The sequence below is a fragment of the Quercus robur genome, chromosome 4 (genome assembly GCF_932294415.1).
Source record: "Quercus robur chromosome 4, dhQueRobu3.1, whole genome shotgun sequence".
Classification (NCBI taxonomy): Eukaryota; Viridiplantae; Streptophyta; class Magnoliopsida; order Fagales; family Fagaceae; genus Quercus; species Quercus robur.
Window position 1 is genome coordinate 74,234,475 of NC_065537.1, and position 17,688 is coordinate 74,252,162.

General features: G+C 34.1%; 1 protein-coding gene across 16 annotated transcripts; it reads left to right on the forward strand.

Annotated features, from left to right (window-relative positions):
- Positions 1-1,880: 1,880 nt before the first annotated feature.
- On the forward strand, positions 1,881-17,348 carry LOC126723701 (putative disease resistance protein At3g14460). 16 transcript variants are annotated; one of them, XM_050427462.1, is made up of 10 exons: positions 7,770-11,400; positions 11,801-12,083; positions 12,676-12,928; positions 13,048-13,429; positions 14,090-14,165; positions 14,238-14,703; positions 15,142-15,266; positions 15,392-15,491; positions 15,920-16,024; positions 16,572-17,348. In XM_050427462.1, the coding sequence occupies exon 1, from the start codon at positions 7,904-7,906 to the stop codon at positions 11,369-11,371; it is 3,468 nt and encodes a 1,155-aa protein (XP_050283419.1). In that variant the 5' UTR covers positions 7,770-7,903; the 3' UTR covers positions 11,372-11,400; positions 11,801-12,083; positions 12,676-12,928; positions 13,048-13,429; positions 14,090-14,165; positions 14,238-14,703; positions 15,142-15,266; positions 15,392-15,491; positions 15,920-16,024; positions 16,572-17,348. The 16 variants fall into 16 exon arrangements, with proteins under 16 accessions (XP_050283432.1, XP_050283430.1, XP_050283431.1 ...); XM_050427475.1 differs by lacking the exons at positions 14,090-14,165; positions 14,238-14,703 and adding an exon at positions 1,881-4,575 and having other exon boundaries at positions 10,064-11,400; XM_050427473.1 differs by lacking the exons at positions 14,090-14,165; positions 14,238-14,703 and adding an exon at positions 1,882-3,950 and having other exon boundaries at positions 9,436-11,400.
- The last annotated feature ends 340 nt before the right edge of the window (positions 17,349-17,688 follow it).

Here is a 17,688-nt window from a genome sequence, read left to right on the forward strand (position 1 = left end):
AAACTCTAATCACACATTATATTATTTATAAAATATTTAGTCTTATTTAATAATTAAATGTAAAATATATTATGTTTTCTTGAAGAAAAAAATAGAAAATTTTAAAACATTTTTAAATAACAAATATTGATAACTTAATTTAGAAAATCTAATATATTGTATCAACTATACTTTGTTAGAAAATAATCAAATCATTTTATGAAGGGTTTGGAACGAATCCTTATAAGCCTCATTTATTATTTTCATTTTTTACTTGAAAAAAAAAAAAAACAAATCGCTGAATTTTTTCATGTATAGTGCAGGTTTGTGACTAGAATTAAAATAAATATATTGTCTTAGGTTGCCACTAATACGACACATGTCAACTTATTTAAAGAATATAACCCAAAGTGATTAACATATTTTTATATTTTATACGCACATAAATTATAATTATTATTAGAATATAAATTCTACTTAAATTTTATTTCATATAATTATAGTATAAAATCTAAAATTTCTTATTACAAGAGTTTCCACCAAATTTATAAATACAAATCTAAAAAAGATAAAATGAAATGAGACCTTTTTCTTTATTTTTGGTGAAAGGAAAAGGGGTCTTAGAGTTTCAAATTTCAATGGAGAATTCAATGCCATAACTAATTATTCAATTCTATGTTTAAATTATAATTTATATTGGAAAGAAATGAATTTTATTTATCTTTATACATTAAGAGGATTTAGAAAGTTAGTTATGACTTCAAAAAATATCGAAAATACCTTTAATCTAATTAGATAATCCTTATTCTTAAAAAAAAAAAAAAAAGGGTTAAAATTGCAATTCAAAAACAAAAAAACTACTAGAGAAACTTTTTTCTTAAAAATTAGCACACACTCTCTATTTAAATATATCTACGCACTGATACATTTTTGTTCCTAAAACTAGCACACACTAAACCCAGCAGTTTACTCATTTTCGAAATCTTAAATTTTAATTTCTTAACAATAACCTCACTAACAATAGATAAATTCAAATTGAAAAATTATATTAAACTCAAAATAAATAAATAAAAAGCCTTATCGCACGTGCACAGCGTGTGTGACGAAGTTAGTATAAGTTAAACAAGTTTAGTTGTGACAAAAGAGGTCAATCTGTCTTGATAGAAATAATGAATCAAATCATTTGGGGTTATTCACATTATGTTGGACAATGACAATTAACTATAAAAATTCACATTATCTTTGGAGAACATATGGTTGGTGTTATCCAATGTTGATAAGATTATTAAAACTCAACAAACTCATTTTCTTTTTCCTTGAAGGATTATCTATTTTGATTGATTTTTTATGAATAGCCATATCCAATTCCTTTTGTTTATTACTTAAAAATACAATAAATAAAAAAATCAGTTAGTCCCATGGATCTTCAATCTTCTTGTTTTTCATGAACAACCTTATAAAACAACTTTCACTCAGATTTCTTAATTTTAACTTTTGGGAAGTAAACTTCATAGTTTCTTCCACAAAAAAAAAAAAAAAAAAAAAAAAAAAAAAAAAAAAAAAAAAATACTTCGTTCCACTTAGACATTTTTGAGAATTAAACTTCCTTCCAACTAGTTAAATTTGACATTTTCATATCTTCTTTTTTCAGAAACAAGTAAGCAACTTCCACTATATTTATTTATTTAGTTTTAGGAAGTAAAGTTCATTCCACTAGCTCAAAAACTTGACCCCGCATTGAATTTTCTTCTCATAAAGTTACAAACATTACTAGAAAAGATGCCCCAATTATTGTAACCCCAATGGAAATAATGGTTTGACTAAAGCACACCAACTATTCTACCACCGCGGCCCCCCCCCCCCCCCCCCCCCCCCCCGGCCCACAAAAAAAAAAAAAAAAATTTGTGGATCTGGATCTTTCTACTGCTCCTTTCTATTATCAGAAATTACAGAAAAAGACACCCTACTCCAATGCTAACTCAAGGACCAATCATTCTAAGATCAAAGCTTGAAGTGTTTATTTCCATTATTGCTTCTGTAGTTTATTTGTTAAGTACAGTATTTTAAAAATGAATAACTGTAATTTTGTACAATAAACCCATGAAAATAAACTCAATTAACTATATAAATTTTCCTTATCTCCCACTGTCTCACTCACCTTTTTGTAATTGGTAGGGACCACACAGACTGATAGGCCATTGAAATCATGACCGTGTCTGGGATCCACCACAACTTGCAATTATTCAATCACTCCATTGAAATCAATCAACGGTTCACATTTGGTTCACACGTATTGCGTTATATGATCTTTCTGCTACACGCCTTAAAAGCAAAAGAGGAAGTATCTAGAGAGTTTCTGCAAAACAAAAAACACTTTCACAGATCACATTTCTCTCTCTCACTCTCTCTTTCTTGGTTCTCCTGTTTGCGTTCTCTTGCCTTTGGTTTTTCACCACTCACATCTTTGGCAAAGAAGAAAGCATGGCCGGGGCTTTGGTTGGTGGAGCATTTCTCTCTGCATTCCTTCAGGTGGCGTTTGACAGGCTGGCTTCTCGTGATTTCCTAGACTTTCTCAAGGGAAGGAAAGACATTGATGGATCGCTTAAAAAGCTGAAGAAGTTGCTGAGGTCTGCTAACGTGGTGCTCGTTGACGCGGAGGAGAAGCAATATACAAACCCATCTGTAAAAGAATGGCTGGACGAGCTCAAACATGCTGTTTATGGTGCGGATGACATCCTGGATGAGATTGGCTATGAAGCATTGCGATGCAAGGTAAGTGGCTTGATCCCTACTTCTGTTGTTTTGCTTGACACAAGGATTAAATCTGAACTGGAAACGATTCTAAACGAATTAGAATCACTCACAAAAGAAAAGGATGACCTGGGCCTGGAAAAGGTTGCTGGTGGAGTTCCATCACGACCATTGACAAATTTTCTCCCTGAAGAATATGGCGTGTTTGGTAGAGACAATGATATGGAGGCTATATTTCAGAAGTTTAAATCAGATGATGCAGCTGTTAATGGCCTATGTGTTGTTCCCATTGTGGGTATGGGTGGGATTGGTAAAACAACTCTGGCTAGACTTATATATAATGACAAAAGAGTAGCGGAGTATTTTGATCTCAAAGCTTGGGTTTGTGTTTCAGAAAATTTTGATAGTTTCAAGATAGCAAAAGCTATTTTTGAGCAAGTCACTTCATCTGCTTGTGACTTTCAAGACATAAGTTTGCTGCAAAATAAAATGAAAGAGAAATTCATGGGGAAGAAAATTTTCCTTGTGTTAGATGATGTTTGGAATGAGAGCTATAATGATTCCGTTGAGCTACTTAAAGTTTTTAGATGTGGGGCAAAGGAGACTAAGATCATTGTTACCACACGTAGTGAAAAAGTCGCATCAAATGTACTCACTGTTGCAGCTATTCACCTAAAGCAATTATCAGATGAAGAATGTTGGTCATTATTTGAAAAACATGCGTTTATAAATGGAAAGGCCAGTGAATTTCCAATTCTAGACGATATTGGTAAACAAATTGTCCAAAAATGTAAAGGCCTACCATTAGCTGCAAAAACACTTGGCGGTTTGCTGCGCTGTGAGCAAGATCCAAAGGAGTGGACAATGATTTTAAAGAGTGATATATGGAATTTACCAGAAGAAAAAAATGACATCCTTCCGGCTTTAAGATTGAGCTACCACTTCCTCCCATCACATTTGAAGCGTTGCTTTGCTTATTGTTCCATATTTCCAAAGGATTATGAATTTGAAAGGGAGGAGTTGGTCTTGTTGTGGATGGCACAAGATTTTTTGCAGCAATCTAAAGGAAACGAGGGAATGGAAGAAATAGGCGAGCGGTACTTTGATGATCTCGTATCTAGGTCACTTTTTCAACAATCAAGTACTAATGAATCATGTTTCATAATGCATGACCTAATCAATGACTTGGCAACATTTATATCTGGAGAATTTTGTTTTAGGTTGGAGGAGGAAAATGAGTTAAATGAAATAACAGAAAAGACACGCCATTTTTCATGTTATGAAGGTGGATTTGATGACTCTAAGAAATTTGAGATCCTTTATGTTGCAAAGGGTTTGCGAACCTTCTTGGGAGAATTAGAACGTAGTCGGCAAGAGCATGACAACATAGGGAAGATGGTAGGTGATTTGTTGAAGGAATTTAAGGTCTTGCGGGTTTTATCGTTGTCTGGTTTTAGAGTAATGGAGTTGCCTAATTTTGTTGATAATTTAAAGCACCTTCGTTATTTGAATATTCGTGGCACTAGAATTAGTCACTTACCTAATTCTCTATGTAACTTGTATAATTTGCAAACCTTGATATTGTCATCGTACATCACCAGGTTGCCTGCCAACACAAGTAAACTAATCAACTTGTGCCACCTAGATAATAGTGAAGCCAAAATGGAAGAGATGCCACCGCAAATAGGTAAAATGAAAAATCTCATCAAATTACTTGTTTTTGGTGTGGGCAAACATGATCATGGGTCCAGTATTAAAGAGTTGGGGGAGCTTCATCATCTTTCTGGAAAATTGTCTTTATTGAACTTGGAAAACGTTCAATGCATTAATAAAGATACTACAGAGGTTATACTAAAGAACAAGCAAGATTTATCTAAGTTGAAGTTGGAATGGAAATATCGTCACGGGGCTGAAGATTCAGAAAAGGTAAGAATTTTGCTTGAGCAATTGTGTCCTCATACAAACTTGAATTCTCTTACCATCACTAATTATGAGGGTACAAGCTTTCCAAAATGGTTAGGAGACTCGTCATTCTCTAAAATGGTGTACATAGAGCTTCGTAATTGTGATAATTGCTTCTCCTTGCCTCCGCTTGGACAGCTACCTGACCTCAAGAGCCTTAAAATTCAATGTTTTGGTGGAATATCAAGCGTGGGCCCTGAGTTCTATGGGAATACAATTAAGCCGTTCAGAGCGCTTGAGTGTTTAACATTTGAAAATATGCCAGAGTGGCAGGAGTGGGTTATATTTGAAGGGGAAGTTTTCACTTGTCTTCGAGAACTATATATTAAACATTGTCCCAAACTTAGTGGGGGTCTGCCCGTTCAACTTCCCTCTTTGACCACACTTGATATTAGAAAGTGTGAGCAGCTTGTTGCTTCGCTTCCTAACTCTCCAGCTCTCCATGCATTATTATGCTCGGGGAAAATACAAATTCCAAATGGTGACGACTATCAATCACTTAAAAGAGTGAACATAAAGGGTGGCGTTTATTCAATTTTGCCCTTTCTACCAGAGTTTGCTTCCCTCTCTTTCTTGGCATTCTCTGAGTGCCCTGATTTAGTTTCCTTTCCCAGCGGAGGACTGTGCGCTCCAAATTTGTCTGAGATTGTAATCTTTGAGTGCGAAAACTTAAAGTCACTGCCTGAAGGGATGCACACCCTCCTCCCATCTCTCGTGCATTTAAGTCTGTGCCGGTGTCTAGAACTGGAATCGTTTCCCGAGGGAGGTTTGCCATATATATATGTCAAATTCTTTCTCAATTATTGTGCTAGGATCCACCACAACATGCAATTATTCAGTCTCTCTCTTGTGTCTATCTATTTGTTTTTAAAAACAAATAAAAATAATTTTCTATTTATTTTTTAAAATAAGACAAATATAAAACTTTAAAAAAGTGTGAGCTATGAACTACCATGTAACACAATTTATTTTATATATATATATATATATATTTGCAAAAAGGTAATGCGGTGGATGGTGAATATAATTAGTAAAATTATTATATTAGTGGTTGATTCATATGAGAATCAACAATTTATAATGATGTTGTAAGATAGTTTGTGCATATAGCATTATTTATTATATATTTGTCACTTTGCAAACCATTCTCCCCTGATTTTCTACCTAAATTACAATCGTAAGTGTTCACAAACATATGATATAGTATGTATTGTATCGTAAAATCGTACATATCATACGATACATAGATAAATACTTTAAAATAAGAATTTTTTGTTAAAAATTGTACTTTTATTTGAATCTAACAAGTTGTTAAACTTGTTTTTAACATAAATTATTAAGTTACTTAATTTAGCCTAATAAAATAACATATTCATAAGTTTTTTTCCCCTCTTTTTCTCTTACAAAATTTGGACTATATAGTACACACTTACACTTCAATTTAATATTTATAAATTTATTGTCTATACTATGAATAAGATATTAATCAACAATATATTTTTTTAATTTATTTTGGTCATTATTGTTATAAGTCCAAGAAATTAGAATGCCAAGAAGAATTTTTTAAAAACATATTAAAATGAAAAGAACAAGAAGGGATAGTAAATGTTAATGACAATGAAGAAAATTTTAGTGAAGAAATAAGTTTTCAAAATGATAAACATGATAATAACATTGACTTAGATATGATTGCTCAGGCAATATGATGAATATGAGGAAAATAAATTATTATTTTTGAGTCTTTGTAACATATTATAACTTTTAAATTTAAGCAATTTGAATGTGTAGACTATAAACATATGCTAGTTTGATTTATTTAGTTAGCTTGTCAAATATTATTACATAAGTGATGAATAAACTAGTCATTAGTGAATATATTCAAAATTTATAATTAATATATACCCTTTAAATATGTATATCTATAATTTTTTTTCTTAAATTTTATTAAGTGTTTGTGTATCTTACGATACATGACACGATACAAAAAAATAAAAAATCGATTCATAATACGATTTATGTTGTGACAATTATAGTTGTTATACGTAAAGAAAGATAAATAATTAAAAAATTCAATAAAAAATTAAAAAATATATTTTGATGAAAAGTAATATAAAATAAATAATATAGTGAGTATGTAAAATAGAAAAAGTAAATTTTTATATTAAAATAGACAAAAAAAATTTTACACAAAATACTCACAGGGTGCTATTTTTGGTATTTATTACACTATAATGTCGGAGTCCATAAACCTTGTTTCTTTAGGCCTAAAATCCAATGCCACCTGTCCTCCGAGGCTATAAAATTGCTTTATCAAAAGCTGAATCATAATCAAATTCACTTACTCAAAAGTAAACCAAATATAACCAATAATCAGAGGGGTAAATGCTTTTACACTTGGACTAAGGTAAAGTCTTTTGTCTTTTCATAAACATATTTAACAAAGCAACTTCCATTAGAGTTAATTTTTTATAGAAAGAAACTCTCTATTCTCTTACATGAAATTTTTAATTAAAAAGATATTGTTTGATTCACTTTTGTAACAGTGGAAGGTGCAAAGAGCGTGCGGGATCCACCACGACGCGTAAATTCATCTTTCTGCTAATAAGCAAAATAATTACAGTAGCCAACAAAGTTCAATCATAAATCAAATTCACTTTATCAACAGGATAATTTTCGTGAGTATCAGTTAGTTCAATTAGAAAAGTTTCGGATGGTTGAATAAAAAATATGGGATTCAATCTTTATTTAAACTAAAAATTAATTGGTGCCTTGATTTGATGATAATGAATTATTATCCTGAACAGAAGGTATAAGTTGAAAGTCAAAAAGAAAAGAAAAAAAAAAAAAGGTTAAGTGTAAAGTGTAAACACTGGTGTTCATTTTTCTTATCCCTCAATAATTTGAATCACAATCTGCTAGCTGTGCTCAATTATTGTGCTTCCTGGAAAACGCGCTATGACCGTATCTGGGATCCACCACAGCGCTCAATTATTCATTGAAATCAATTCAATGGTTCACATTTGATTCACACGTAGATTGGTAAACAAAGGACTTTTCAGCTGCACGCTTTAAAAGCAATAGAGGAAGTATTTTTAGAGTTTCTACAAAACAAAAAACACTTTCACTGATCACATTTCTCTCTCACTCTCTCTTGGTTCTCTCTTGTTTGCATTCTCTTTCACCACTCACGTCTTTTTGCAAAGAAGAAAGCATGGCTCTAGAGTTTGTGGGTGGAGCAGTTTTCTCTGCATTCCTTCAGGTGGCGTTTGACAGAATGGCCTCTCGTGACGTTGTCAACTTTCTCAAGGGAAGCAAAGTTATTGAAGGATTGGTGCGAAAGCTGAAGTTAGTGCTGATATCTGCTGATTCACTGCTCGTTGATGCGGAGGAGAAGCAATTTGAAGACCCAAATGTGAAACGGTGGCTGAACGAGCTTAAAGATGCTGCTTATGTTGCGGATGACCTTCTCGATGAGATTGCCACTGAAGCCTTACGATCCAAGTCAGAAGCTGAATTTCAAACCAGCACTAGTACGGTATGGGACTTCTTCTCTGCTAATTCATTTGACATACAATCTAAGCTAGAAGAAATTCTGGATAATCTAGAATATATTATAAAACAAAAGGATGCCCTTGGTCTTGTTGCTAATGGTGCCCTGAAGGATGCCCCTGGTCTTAAAGGTATACAATCAAGACCATTGACAACTTCTTGCCCTGAAGAATATGGTGTGTTTGGTAGAGACAAGGACAAGGAGGGGATATTTGAGAAGTTCCAATCTAATGGTGCAAGTGTTGATGGGATATGTGTTGTTCCCATAGTGGGTATGGGTGGAGTTGGAAAAACAACTCTTGCTCGGTTTGTTTTCAATGACAAAAGAATAGAGGAGAGTTTTGATCTCAAAGCTTGGGTTTGCGTTTCAGAAAATTTTGATAATTTTCGGATAGCAAAAACTATTTTTGAGGAGGTCACTTCCTCTGCTTGTGACAATCAAAACATGAATTTTCTGCAAAATAAAATTAGAGAGAAATTTATGGAGAAGAAAGTTTTCCTTGTTCTAGACGATGTTTGGAATGAGAAATATAATGATTGGGTTGAGCTACTTAAAGTTATCAGATGTGGGGCAAAGGAGATTAAGATCATTGTTACTACACGCAGTACAAAAGTCGCATCAAATGTCCGCACTGTTGCACCTTTTTTTCTAAGACAATTATCAGATGAAGAATGCTGGTCATTGTTTAAAAAACACACATTTATAAATGGTAAAGCTAGTGATCCAATTCTAGAGGATATTGGTAGGCAAATTGCCCAGAAGTGTAAAGGCTTACCTTTAGCAGCAAAAACACTTGGTGGTTTGCTGCGTTGTGAGCAAGATCCAAAGGAGTGGACAATGATTTTGAAGAGTGATATATGGAATTTACCAGAAGAAAAAAGTAGCATCCTTCCGGCTCTAAGATTGAGCTACCACTACCTCCCATCACATTTGAAGCAATGCTTTGCTTATTGCTCCATCCTTCCAAAGGATTATGAATTTAAAAAGGAGGAGTTGGTCTTGTTGTGGATGGCACAAGATTTTTTACAGCAATCCAAAGGAAATGGGAGGATGGAAGAAATAGGTGAACGGTACTTTGATGATCTCGTATCTAGGTCACTTTTTCAACAATCAAGTACTAGTGAATCACGTTTCATAATGCATGACTTAGTCAATGACTTGGCAACATTTATATCTGGAGAATTTTGTTTTAGGTTGGAGGAGGACAATGAGTTGAATGAAATAACAGAAAAGACACGCCATTTTTCATGTTATGAAGGTAGATTTGATGACTCTAAGAAATTTGAGATCCTTTATGATGCAAAGGATTTGCGAACCTTCTTGGAAAAATTAAAATGGAGTTGGAGGAAAGAATATGACAACTTATGGAAGATGAAATGTGATTTGTTGAAGGAATTTAAGACCATGCGGGTTTTAACATTTTCTAGTTCAAGAATAACGGAGTTGCCTAATTTTGTTGATGATTTGAAGCACCTTCGTTATTTGAATATTAGTGACACTGTAATCAAACACTTGCCTGATTCTTTATGTAAGTTGTATAATTTGCAAACCTTGATATTGTCAAGGTACATCACCAAGTTTCCCACCAACACGAGTAAACTAATCAACTTGCGCCACCTAGATAATAGTAAAGCCACGATGGAAGAGATGCCTCCTCAGATGGGTAAAATGAAAAATCTCAGAAAATTATATGTTTTTGGTGTGGGCAAACATGATGATGGGTCCAGTATTAAAGAGTTGGGGGAGCTTCAGCATCTTTCTGGAAAATTGTCTCTGTTGAACTTGGAAAATGTTCAATGCATTAATAAAGATATTACGGAGGTTATATTAAAGAATAAGCAAGATTTATCTAAGTTGAAGTTGGAATGGAAACCTGGTCATGGCGCTGAAGATTCAGAAAAGGAAAGAATTTTGCTTGAGCAGTTGTGTCCTCATACAAACTTGAATTCTCTCACCATCACTAATTATGAGGGTACAAGCTTTCCAAAATGGTTAGGAGACTCGTCATTCTCTAAAATGGTGTACATAGAGCTTCGTAATTGTGATAATTGCTTCTCCTTGCCTCCGCTTGGACAGCTACCTGACCTCAAGAGTCTTAAAATTCAATGTTTTGGTGGAATATCAAGCGCGGGCCCTGAGTTCTATGGGAATACAATTAAACCGTTCAGAGCCCTTGAGTGTTTAACATTTGAAGATATGCCAGAGTGGCAGGAGTGGGTTATATTTGAAGGGGAAGTTTTCACTTGTCTTCGAAAACTATATATTAAACATTGTCCCAAACTAAGTGGGGGTCTGCCCGTTCAACTTCCCTCTTTGACCACACTTGAGATTAGAAAGTGTGAGCAGCTTGTTGCTTCGCTTCCTAACTCTCCAGCTCTCCATGCATTATTATGCTCGGGGAAAATACAGGTTCCAAATGGTGATGACTATCAATCACTTAAAAGAGTGTACATAGAGGGTGGCGTTTATTCAATTTTGCCCTTTCTACCAGAGTTTGCTTCCCTCTCTTTCTTGGCATTCTCTGAGTGCCCTGATTTAGTTTCCTTTCCCAGCGGAGGACTGTGCGCTCCAAATTTGTCTCGGATTGTAATCCAAGATTGCAGAAACTTAAAGTCACTGCCTGAAGGGATGCACACCCTCCTCCCATCTCTCGTGCATTTGGGTCTGTACGGGTGTCAAGAACTGGAATCCTTTCCCGAGGGAGGTTTGCCCTCCAGCTTAGAAAGTCTTGCTATAAACAGGTGCGAGAAACTCATTTCCCGTCGCATGGAATTGGGATTGCAAGGTCTTCACTCTCTCAGAAGTTTCAAAATTTGTGGTTATGACAACGAATTGGAGTCCTTTCCAGAGGAGGCGTTGCTGCCTCCTAATCTTACCGATTTCGGCATCAGTTATTTACCAAATCTAAAATCGCTCAATGGTAAGGGGTTTCAACACCTTACCTCTCTTAAACGCTTGACTATTCTGGGCTGCCAAAATCTTGACTGCTTACTAGAAGACGTTTTGCCTACCTCTCTGTGTGAGCTATATACCTTTGAATGCCGTTTGTTGAAAGAACGGTATGGAAACGAGAAAGGGGAGGGCCGGGCCAAGATTGCCCACATTCCCAATATATCCATAGATTATTGAACTATGAGTCGAAGAACGTTTCTGCCCAGGTACTAATTCTCATTTTCGTAAATTCCCATCAAGCTACAGTGAAAAGTTTAAATCTTTTTTACCAAAATCAATTTAAATTATCTAACTTTTTAATGCCAAGCTTTAAAGTATCTTTTCTTTTTAAATTAATATATGGGTGAATATTTCATCAAAAGCCTGAAAGTATGTTTATAAACACTTAATCATAAGCTCTATAGACCATATATCATAAACCGCAGGTTTAGTTTTAGTTTTAGTTTTAGTGTGTTGTTTAATTGTAAATTACAGAAAAACTCCCCAACATACAGAACTATATACACATAGAAAGGAAGCATTAGATCATGCTACAGTTGAAATATTTGAACTAGGTGATTTTCAACATTGTTATATATGCTCATTTCATTGCCTTTTCTTTTGCAGTGTTACTTCTACTTGTAAATAACAAGTGCCTTACACACCGGCTGTCAATTTCATGCCACTGCTAGCTGCTGATCCTTCTGCATTGTGTATGAATTCCTAAATGTCAATTCTCCCCAAAAAAAAAAAAACTCCAAAATATCTGATTAGTTTTCAAGTCACTGTAAAAGCTCATCCTTTACTCTCATTCTTGCCGGAGATGCTCTTGCCTCATTATACATTCTCTACATTTCTACTCTGGACTTCTGAAATACAAGACAAGACTTTTGTGAATGTTTAAGCTAAGGTAATTCTAAATTTCCAGCATATGTATTTGTTGATCAACACATTCATTTAAAAAGTTAAAAAGAATTTTTTAACAACCAACAAACCGCAAACTACCAATCAATCTGTCTATTGAATTGAGAAAAAGAATTATAAAAAAATGTTCCTTCAAATTATTTGATTAAAGTTTTAGAGGATAAAATAACAAATGGATAATGTATAGTAGTAAATAAAAAAAATTAATTGGTTTTATAATAATTTGTTCAAGGTATGTCATTTATGGTTGTCAATGCCTTATACTATGCTCTACAGACTGTATATCATGATATTGATACCACAACTTTAGTATTAGACGTTTTAGTTTTTTTTAAGAAAATTAATTTATATAAAAACTTCAAGGCATCCAGAAAAATGTTCAAATTTATCTATCTATATATATTCCAGAACAAAGTAAAGCTTTCTAGTAGTAAATATTTTTGGTACACCTATGTAAGAGATGCTGTTAGATGTTTTTCAACCAGAGGCTCTAGATCCCAAGATTATGCTACAGTTGACATATATTTTTTGAACTAGGTGATTTTCAACATGCTCATTCATTGCCTTTTGTTTTGCAGGGTCACATTTACTTGTAAATAACATGTGCCTCACACATCCGCTGTCAATTTATGCCACTGCTAGCTGCTGGTCCTTTTGCATTGTATATAAATTTCTAAATCTCTGATATGTTTTCAAGTCACTGTGAAATCTCATCCTTTTCTTAATTAAAGAATCATTTACTCTCATTCTTGCTGGAGCTGCACTTGCCTCATTATACTTTCACTGCGTTTCTACTGTGCAGTTTTGAAGTTCAAGACAAATACTTTTGAGGTAATGCAATTTTTCCAGCATATGTATTTGATGAATAATACATTTTTTTCATAAGTTTAGACTATTTTAAGAAATACTGGGATTTGACTTGGCCAGTTTGGCATTCTGTTTAATCTCAGGTAAACTATGTGGCAGTTGATAGCTAGTGCTGTTTCTTTACCTTCTAACAGCCGCTGAATCACACTGATCAAGTGTGGAGAGGGACTTACTCAGGCTTTCTCTTTGGAATTGGTGGTAGACGGGAAGATGTGACATCCCCTCCGGAGGATAGGTTGCTGCATTTGGTTCTTTTTTTCTTCCCAACTTGAAAGAGCTCAAACGGTTCAGCATATGACTGCTCTTGCTGTCCTCACCTGTTGGAGCTACCATTACTACCAAGAATTATAAATGCCCTATTGTGTGACAATGGTGCCAGAGGCAGAGGGGGGAAAGCTGGCCCAGGATGGCTGAGATGCTTGATCCATGACAGATCAAAGTCTACAGATGCTCTGTGATTGTTAGGTTTGTTCAACTGATTTGTGTTTGTTGGTATAAACTTTGAACATGTCATTTGTTGGTATAAAATTTGAACCTATCATCATAAATGCTTTTAAAGTCTTTGTCAACTCTGCAAAGTTTTAAGCCTCTGACAATATTAGCATAAGGGACATTTGCTTCAAATCATCCCATTGATGAATAGAATGATAATAGACCTACCAAATGCATCTCTTTCAATCAACATTTTTGAAGAGCTAAAGTTATTTTCAATGAGCCGCAATTATGTTTGTCCTGCCAGCATGTTCTGTTTTTTTAAAGTTTGAACTGTCCTATGTATTGTGTTGTAATGAAGAATAATGTAGAGAATGGTGCCTCATAGTTCCAATTCCAGCTCCTAGATTTGAAAGAAAAGATATCCTTTAGGCAATTTATAGGATATCAAGTGTGATTGTGAATTCATTACACCTTGAGAACTTTATCATCTTCCATGTGATTTTACTTGGATGTCTTCCGAATATTCCTAAATTCATACTTTTTTGGTACTTTTCCATTGCTCTCCAGCATTCAGCTTGTCCACTAATTCTTTTCCTTGTACCTATGCGCATTCAAATTATTCATTTATTGAATTAATTTGTTGTCATTGTACTTGTATTTCCTTTGATGGTGAAATGATACCAAAAACAGAAGGGAAAAAAGTGACACAAGATTGATCACATCCCCTGCAGACATATAGATGACTAAGTCGTTGTTGTACAGTTAGGTATGTTCCGTTCAATTATACACACACACACACATATATAAGTTTACTTTTTGATAAATATGTCTGAAAAAGTGTTACTACTTGATGAAGGCTGGCTGAAGAACAGTGTCATAAGTTGATTCTGCCTTGAGATCAAGCACTTTTTAGGTGTTGTCCTTTGTTGAAGGAGTAGTTCCATTAGAAGAAGGGCAAAGATTGGAGCAAAAAATGCCTATTTTTTCAGAATATTAATTGATGATGAAGTGATCATATGGCTGAAAAGTGTACACCGTGTCCTCATTCACCGTTTTCTTCATTTAAATATTAAAGTCAGGAACATAAATGTTCCACTAAAACCATCTAGTTCTCAAAGTGATTTAGTACCTTCAATTATTGGATAGTCAAATTTAAATGGTGTTAATTATGATGAATCAGAAGGCTTTCCAGATTCCTTCCTTCATTATTTTGGATATATCAAACTTAACTGACATGAGTAGGTATCTCTCATGTCACCTCTTGAAAGGCTGAAACAAGAACGCCCATACAAAATTAGGAAGTGGTCAGCAATTCTTCTGCTTTATTATGTGTGCTTCTATTAGATAATTAGGAAAAGTGACTGATATGTTGCATTTATGCAGAAAGTTCATTTGTTTTAGGTATGATATGTTAAACTTATATTTCTAAAACTGTCCTTTGCAATGATGATTTTTGCAGACAGACCCTAGGGAAGTCTTGCCTAAGATTGCTAATGTCTATCCCAAATCAATTGACACTCTTCACAAAACTTAGTTTAAATACAATGATTTAATTAGGAAATTGCGTGAATCAATAATCTTTTTTTTGTTTTGTTTTGGTCAATGTTGTCACTTTCTCAGCTTGCTACCAGCATTTTGCTATTAAACTTTTTTCCATTCTTTAATATTTTAATTTATTTTCAAGGATTCTGCACAATTTTACCTGGTTTTCCATCTGACTTGTATTTCTTTCGTGCTTCCAGATATGATATGCTATAAATAGCCCTGTGAGATTCAAGCTTGTGATATGAAAATTATTACCTTGCGTTCAAAATCCAGGGTGACTTCAGCCAACCAACTCAAATTTCCTCAGCAACCAGCACTTTTGGTAAGCATTCAAACCTCTTTATTCAAGATGTCTAAAAATGGTTTACTACCGCTTATTTATTTATTTTTTGTTTTCAAGATTTATTCTCAAGTTTCCTAACCTTCTATTGTTACTGGTGCCTGGAGGTTGGCCCTGAGAGCAATGGAAAAAATAACCACTGGTGGTCCTCATTGTCAGCATTGAAATTTGATTAAAAGGAAATAATTTCCTTCAGGAAAAAATCAAGTATGAGCCAGGATCTTGAAATTTCTTCAACTTCATTATTTCTTTGTGAAATGTCAAGCAAATGTTTTAAGATAATAATTTTGTTCCTTTTGCACTTAATTCTTGAATTCAAATTGTATTTTCTAAACCTAGCCATATGCTTGACAAGAGGAGCTTGGGAAATTCAGGAGAAACTTATCATATCATTGAAAGAGTATTGGTGGCGGTAGCATTCCAAATCTCACCAAGTACTCCATCCTAGTTTCCACTAGACTAACCCTTCATTTATGCATTTCCAAGTTTCAAATCCTTTGAATCTTTTTCCTTTTTTCTTTTTGTATATTTTTTTCAAGAAGATTAAGAAATAATAGGCATCAGCTTAACTTTTTGGTAGTACTCACTAAAACATTTCCTTACCATCACTAGTCCTAATATTTTATTTTGTGCAGCACATGAACAAGGCCAATGTCCTGGCTTTCTCTGCTCACCACCAACAAATGCCCTTATTTGGCTGAGGACAGATCTGCCTGTATGCTTCTTCTGATTAGTCCTAGGTAAAAATCCTTTAAATTTCAAATAGAAGCATATTCAAGTGCAATTCTGATGTTGAATTTTAAAAAAGTGAAGCAGTAGTTCTAATGAGAACCATGTGAGCTTGCAAGTCATGGAATGAAAAAAATCCATACCGAACAGATCCTGAACAAAATAGGGGCTAGCTCATTTGTTTCAAACCAGTGCTCTGATTTATCATTATTTTAAAATTAGAAAAACATTTCTGAACAAATCCTTTGTTTGTTAAAAGAATTTCTTCTTCAATTTTACAAACCAATCTTGGCAAATTTTGGTGCTTGATAATGCTGAGTTATATTCCATCCGATACTTACAACACAGTATAAAAAATTATTGATTTTCATTGCATTTGAATGTAAATATCCATCATCCAAAGTGAATTTATCAATGCATTTCAGAAAATGCACCATTTTTCTTATTTTATTAAAGTGAGGGTAAGGGGTGATATATTGTATGATTTCTTATTTTCAACTTAGGAATGAATTATTTTACATTGCATATGCTTAGTTTAAATTCAATTAAAATCATCAGATGCAGCAAACACTACCAGCGGGTGGATGGGGGCTTCTAAGAATCGAACACACTACCTGCAGATCGATATGGGCTCATAAAGACTCTTCAAGATTTTGGAAATGGTGGTGGTCGTGAGGATTTGAAGTCCTTGCCAGATAACATGTTGCTACTTTTGTTTTTCCTCTTCCTAACTACAATCAGCTCATAGGCTCAGCAAGTAACTCCTCTTGCCAAGGTTGCTTTCAGTCACCGGTAGGAAGCGTCCAACTTGCTTTTTCCCATCAAGAATTTTATAGTCTTATGCTGAGACAATGGCGCCTGAACTAGACAGGGAAAGCTGGCTGTTGACCCAAGATTGCCCAGCTCTTGTTCCTTGAAAAATCAAGGCAATTCTTGATTTTAGTAACAGTAATTACTAATATGATTTCTCCAACCAGAAGGTGCTCTGTGATTGTTAGGTTCATTCAATTGATTTATTTGTTTATAGACATTCAAAGATTTATGTCTCATGGTGTAAGCTTTGGACCTCTATCAAACATCTTTGCACACTCTTCTCTATGTGTACAATTATACAATGAAGAGCAATGGAGGGGCCTTGACACCTAGATTTGATAACGTTTGTAAATAAATGGTTATTTTCATGCTTAAGAACATTATGAAATTGACAATTTGTATTTGTAAGCTTTTATATAGCTAAGAACGTTAAGTGTGAAGAGATTCAAGCACACTTGTGTGGGCTCCAGCATATGAGTTTAGACCTAATTATGTTATATTAACATTTTTTTCTTATCGTTCGTATTTGATTTTCGTATTTGATGTGAGACTTTACTAAGGTGTATAGCGTAAACCCAACACCTATCTTATTCTAAAACATCGGCTCTATTCAAATCTAATGAACATGTACTATCATAGACATGGGGACAGATGGTGTTTAAAGGAGGCCGAATGCTCCTGGGTTATCCGGGGAAAAAAGAAAGAAAATAAATAAGATGAAGAAGAAGTATTTAACAAAATATCTATTTGAATTATAAACCAATGAGGATGCCAATAACTGAACCTAGACTGGAAAAATACATTTTTAATTCTAAAATAAATTAAAGAACTATTCTATATTTTACATTTTTCTTAAGGTGAT